The sequence below is a fragment of the Pteropus vampyrus genome, unplaced genomic scaffold, assembly GCF_000151845.1.
Source record: "Pteropus vampyrus isolate Shadow unplaced genomic scaffold, Pvam_2.0 Scaffold22, whole genome shotgun sequence".
NCBI classification, from domain to species: Eukaryota; Metazoa; Chordata; class Mammalia; order Chiroptera; family Pteropodidae; genus Pteropus; species Pteropus vampyrus.
In genome coordinates, this window is record NW_011888803.1 from 10,976,932 (window position 1) to 10,982,060 (window position 5,129).

General features: G+C 36.6%; 1 protein-coding gene across 19 annotated transcripts in view; it reads right to left on the reverse strand.

The window, feature by feature from the left end:
* The window catches only part of KYAT3 (kynurenine aminotransferase 3), a 49,618-nt gene that overhangs the window by 10,645 nt on the left and 33,844 nt on the right, over positions 1-5,129 (reverse strand). For all 19 annotated transcript variants that reach the window (XM_011355601.2, XM_011355603.2, XM_011355602.2 and 16 more), the window contains 2 exons: positions 3,620-3,696; positions 2,643-2,732 (listed from right to left, as the gene is read on the reverse strand). In XM_011355601.2, the coding sequence (XP_011353903.1) occupies positions 2,643-2,732; positions 3,620-3,696 (167 nt within the window). The remainder of the gene's footprint in view (positions 1-2,642; positions 2,733-3,619; positions 3,697-5,129) is intronic.

The window sequence follows — 5,129 nt, forward strand, 5'->3', positions numbered from 1 at the left end:
TGGTTCAGAAAAAGAGGTTTCAGATTCTTAACCGAATCTTTGTCTCAGCAACTTATTCATTCTCTATAGTAGGAGATATTGCCCCAGAAAACTCAAATCCCAGGAGACATAAACAGCTGTCCTAACTGTAGAATTATACCGACTCCTCTCTCTTTCTCATATGCCACATGATCCCATCAGCGAATACTGCCAGCTCTACTTTCAAAATATATTCAGAACCCAATCACTTTTCACCACTTTACTCATCCCTATGTTGGTTCAGTCCACTGCTGTCTCTCTCTTTGAACACTTCAATAGTCTTCCAACTCAACTAAGCAGCCAGAGTCCCTCTGATACCACGAGTTAGATCATGGCAGTCCCATGTTCAGAACTCTCCAGTGGCTTCCTATCTCACTAGTCTCTACCAACAGTGACAAACATGCCCCTACTTTATCTGGCTTTCAGCTACCTCTCTGATTTATTTCCTTGTACATACGTACATACATACATACATACATACATACATACATACATTTATTTATTTGTTTGTTTGTTTGTTTGTTTGTTTTTAAGGTGAGGCAACCCTAGGACCTTGTCAGCTTGCAATCCCTTATTTTTTTATTTTTTTACGCCTACAGCACCTGGTCTTCCTAGGTGGTCTCCCATCCAAATACTATCAGGCTTGTTCAGGGTAGCATGGCTGAAGACTATTTCCTTGTACTTGTGTTCTCTGTGTTTTTCACTGATATAAACATGACAACCAGGTTGCCTTCCCCCGGGCCTTTGCACTTGTTGTTCTTATAGTTTTGAGGGTTCTTCTCTAGGTTACCATGCCACTGCTTAACCTTCTTTAGCTCATAGCTCAAATGGCAACTTCTCAGTGAGGCTTTCAAAGATTACTCCATTTATTGTATCTTCTCCCCCTTAGCACTTTGTATCCTTCCTCTTCACTAATTTATTTTTCTTTATTGCATCGAGCAACTTCTGACATAGTATATTATTAAAATATTTATTATCTGTGTCCCCCCTATAGCCTATGACCTCCATGAAAACAGGAATTTTTGCCTGCTGTATCTCCAATACTCAGTAAATATTTATTGAATAAGGGAATGGATTTATTTTTAGAAGATAAAACGAGTTTAATATATAATAAAACCAAATGTCAGAACTATCCTTTATCATGATACTACTTTAGAGTCACTGGAAAAAGAATTACAAAATAGATTTTTCTCTTATTCAGTAAGTATTTTTGACAGGAAGCAAAAAAATAAATTTACTGTAGTTAACATATTTCACTCTTTTGGCCTTTTAATTACCTTCCAAAAAAATAATTTCTTTTAGTGTTCTGATTATTCACAGGATGGTATGCAGATCCTTGTTTTTAAATAATAAAAAAAATAGAAACAATATAAAAAGATGCATTATAAAATCTTGCACACCGCCCCCTGCCCCATCCCTATCTAATTTCACCTATTTTCCTTACCCCTACAAATAGCCACTTTTACTAGTTTCATTATGGAGCCTTTCAGAGATCCTTCAAGAAAGCAGTTTTCCTTCTTATACAAAATACAGCATAAATAAATATACTGCTCTGTATCTTGCTCTTTTTTACTTTACAATACATTCTGGAAATCTTTCCATCAGTAATTATAGAGCTTCCTCACTCTTTTCCTTTACTTTTCTTTTCTTATTTTTAAACAGCCATGATGTTAGACAGAATAATGGCCCCCAAAGATGTCCATGTCTTAGCACTCAGAACCTATAAATATGTTACTTTACCTAAAATGGACTTTGCAAAGGGGCTTTAAGTTAAGGATCTTGAGATAGAGAGATTATTTTGGATTATCTAGGGCTAATGCAATCACAAGGATCTTTATAAGGGAAAGAAGGCAGAAGGACAGTTAAGAGTCATAGGAGGGTGTGTGTTGACATAAATAGCGGTTGGAGTGATGTGACCACAAGCCAAGAATGTGAGCATCCCTTGAAAGCTGGAAAAGATAGTGAATGGACCCTCCCTAAGAGCTTACAGAAGAAACAAATCAATGCCATCATCTTGCTTTTAGCCTTGTACAGTGCATTTTGACTGCTGACCTCTAGAACTGTAAGATAAAAAAATCTGTGTTGTTTTAAGCCGCTAAGTTTGTGGTAATTTGTTACCAAGGATAGGAAACTAATAGACATATAATTTTTAAAAGTTAACAAAGACCATGGTTTATTTAAACCAATTGTCTGTATACAGATAATGACTATCCCCTATTTTCTGCAATAAATGGCCATGCACATACAGAGGTTCTTCCATGTGCAGATAACAGATATAGGGGAAATTCCCAGAAGATAGATTCCGCTTCACAGGGCATGCACATTTGTAATTTGGCTTGATGCTGTCACTGTTCCTCAGAGAATTTGCTATACTTTGTAATTCCATCAGCAATGTATGTGTTCAAAGCTAAAAAACAAAAGCTTAAAAAACAAAAGCTATAACAACACACTATTCTTAATAGCAATAAATATGTGTCTGCTCCTAAATTCTCAAATTATACTAGAAGCCCTGCTCAAAAAGGACATGAAGGGAAGAACTAATAAGCCAATTCAAACGCACAACGTAAAGATAACACCTTCACCAAATGACCATGCCTCAGCCCCAAATTACTATTAACATCTACCTGTAAAGGAGTTGCACAAGTATAAACGGTGTTCTGTTGAACTGTCTGTAAATGTTTTATCAAATGATAAGGACCAATGGACCAGCCAAGCTGGAAAAGAAAAAGATAAAAGCATATTTTAAAAAATGAATCTAATTATATGTACCGAATTGAGTAGATAAGCTTAATGCAATTATTATATATACACAATTGTAAAATGTTCACACTACGGAAGCAGTGCAGTATTAGAGTCATTGCAATACTTATTTTTGTGGAAAAGTTTCCATCTGGAGTTAGTAAACTCTGCCTTCAGAAGGTAAACAATGCATGCAATCATCATTATCTTTCTTTCTTCTAGTTTGCAGCTTTTGAGATTCTGCAGGCCTCGTTTTTGATATTCCCTGCTTGTTAGCCATGTTTATGAGAGGTGAGGTTGGAAGACAACCAAATTTCAACTGGATAAATGATTATTGTGTCATACAGTGCAGTGCTTAAGTGCATGGATTCGAAGGCTAGATTGCCTGCCCTGGTTTGAATTTATTCACAGTGTAACCTCAGGCAAATTCCTTAACTTCTCTGTATTTTGTTTTATTGTCTGTAAAATGGGGATAATAAATTATACTCCCTCATAATGTGGTTATGAGAATGAAAGGAATCAGTACATGTAAAGCACTGAGAACCTGGCACATAATATAAGTGCCAAAATATTAGCTATCATTATTTTTCTCCTTTTATATTAACATGCAGTAATCTGACATTAGTGGTTACTTATAAAATAAAAAATTACCCATTTTTTTTTTTTTTTTTTACTTTTAAAGAAATGATTAGGTCTCAGAAAGAATAAAGGCCAACATCAAAGCTGAATGAGTAAATAATAAGCAAAACATCAGTAAATATAAAAACCCTGTAAACTGGATGTATATGCATTTAAAACACAAAAAATTCTATAAGAAATAAAGTATATGCCTGTTTTTAAGCAATTAAATTCTTCGGCTTACCTTCCAGCCAGTTACACTGAAAGTCTTTCCAGCACTTCCTATTGTGATTGTTCTCTCCCACATGCCTGGAAAAGTAGCTGAACAGGAAAAAGAAAAGAAAAAAGGTTAAATGCTTTCCAATCAGTCTATATTTGGTTTAATTTAAAAAACATAAATGTATCATAGTAAATGTCAGTATAGTTACTTCAATAAGTTTCTCAAAAGATAGTGTAACTTTAACCTAAGCACAGCTGAAAATGATACAATGCTTGAAAACACTGTGTTATGGCACCAAAGTAATACGTAATAGATTGAATAATTTCAAGTAACAAAATTATTTCCAGGGGCAGGAGTGGCGAGGTGCCAGTAGGCAGTGTTCTGGGCTGGTGCAGCGCAGCGATCACACAAGCTCCAGCACCCAGTGCTCAGTGTGAGTTATAGTTGTGTATTCAGTATAATCATTCTATGGACAGTTTTGGTTGTGGTCCTGGCTATTGTTTAGCTCACCTCTACTCTGCCCAACTGCTGAGTCTATTTCTCCAGGATCCATAGGGCAATGATTCTTAAAATGTGGCCCCCACATTTTATCAATTATCACTGGGAAACTCATAAGAAAGGCAAGTTCTTAGACTGCATCACAGACCTACTGAATCAGGAACTCTGGGGGTGGGGCCTGGCAATCTGTGTCTGTACGCGGGCATGTGTGTATGTGTACTTTGCTAACTTTATTGAGCTATAAACCCCGCACTATATAATTCACTCATTTAAAGTGTACAATTCAGTGGTTTTAAGTATAGTCACAGAGTTGTGCAACAAACACCACAATCAATTTTAGAACTTTTTTCTGCCCAAAAGAATCCCCAAACCCTTCAGGTATCACTCCCAAACATCCCCATGGCCAACAGCACTAGACCCTATGCCCGAATGGAGCTAGTCTAATGTTATGTATTTTCTCTGTAATGCTCAACAGTTTTCCTGCCCACAGAAACATAAGATTGCACTTGAGCACTTCCCTAGAGGCCACTTTAAACAGCAAAACCACCATTAAAAGGGTACTTGCTTATAGTAGGAGCTGAAACGAGAAGGCAGAGAGTTGCCTTGTAGTTCTCACTGGGAACATGCTTATCAGGTGACAAATTTTTGACCCCTCTGCACATGTCTGCGAATGAAGCACTGTAAGTAATGTTTTTGCGGTTACAACTACATTTTAGTGAGTAGGTGAGTATGCAAATATAGACTCCACGAATAATGAAACCTGAGTGTTAAAGGTTTTCAAGTTGATTGATATCATTAAAATTATCAATTCATTTCTTCATTCACTCATCAAACATTTATTAACAACGATCAGGCACTAGGGACTAAGCTAGGGCTAGAGGAAACAAAGATGAGAAAGATGCAGTTCCTATCTTCAAGGAGCTTAAGGTCTAGTGGTGGTAGGAGATACATAAAACAACAACTGTAATACAGTGTGATAAGCACTATGATAGCAATAGGCATGGAGTACTGTGCAAGGACAGAAGGTGTTGGGGGC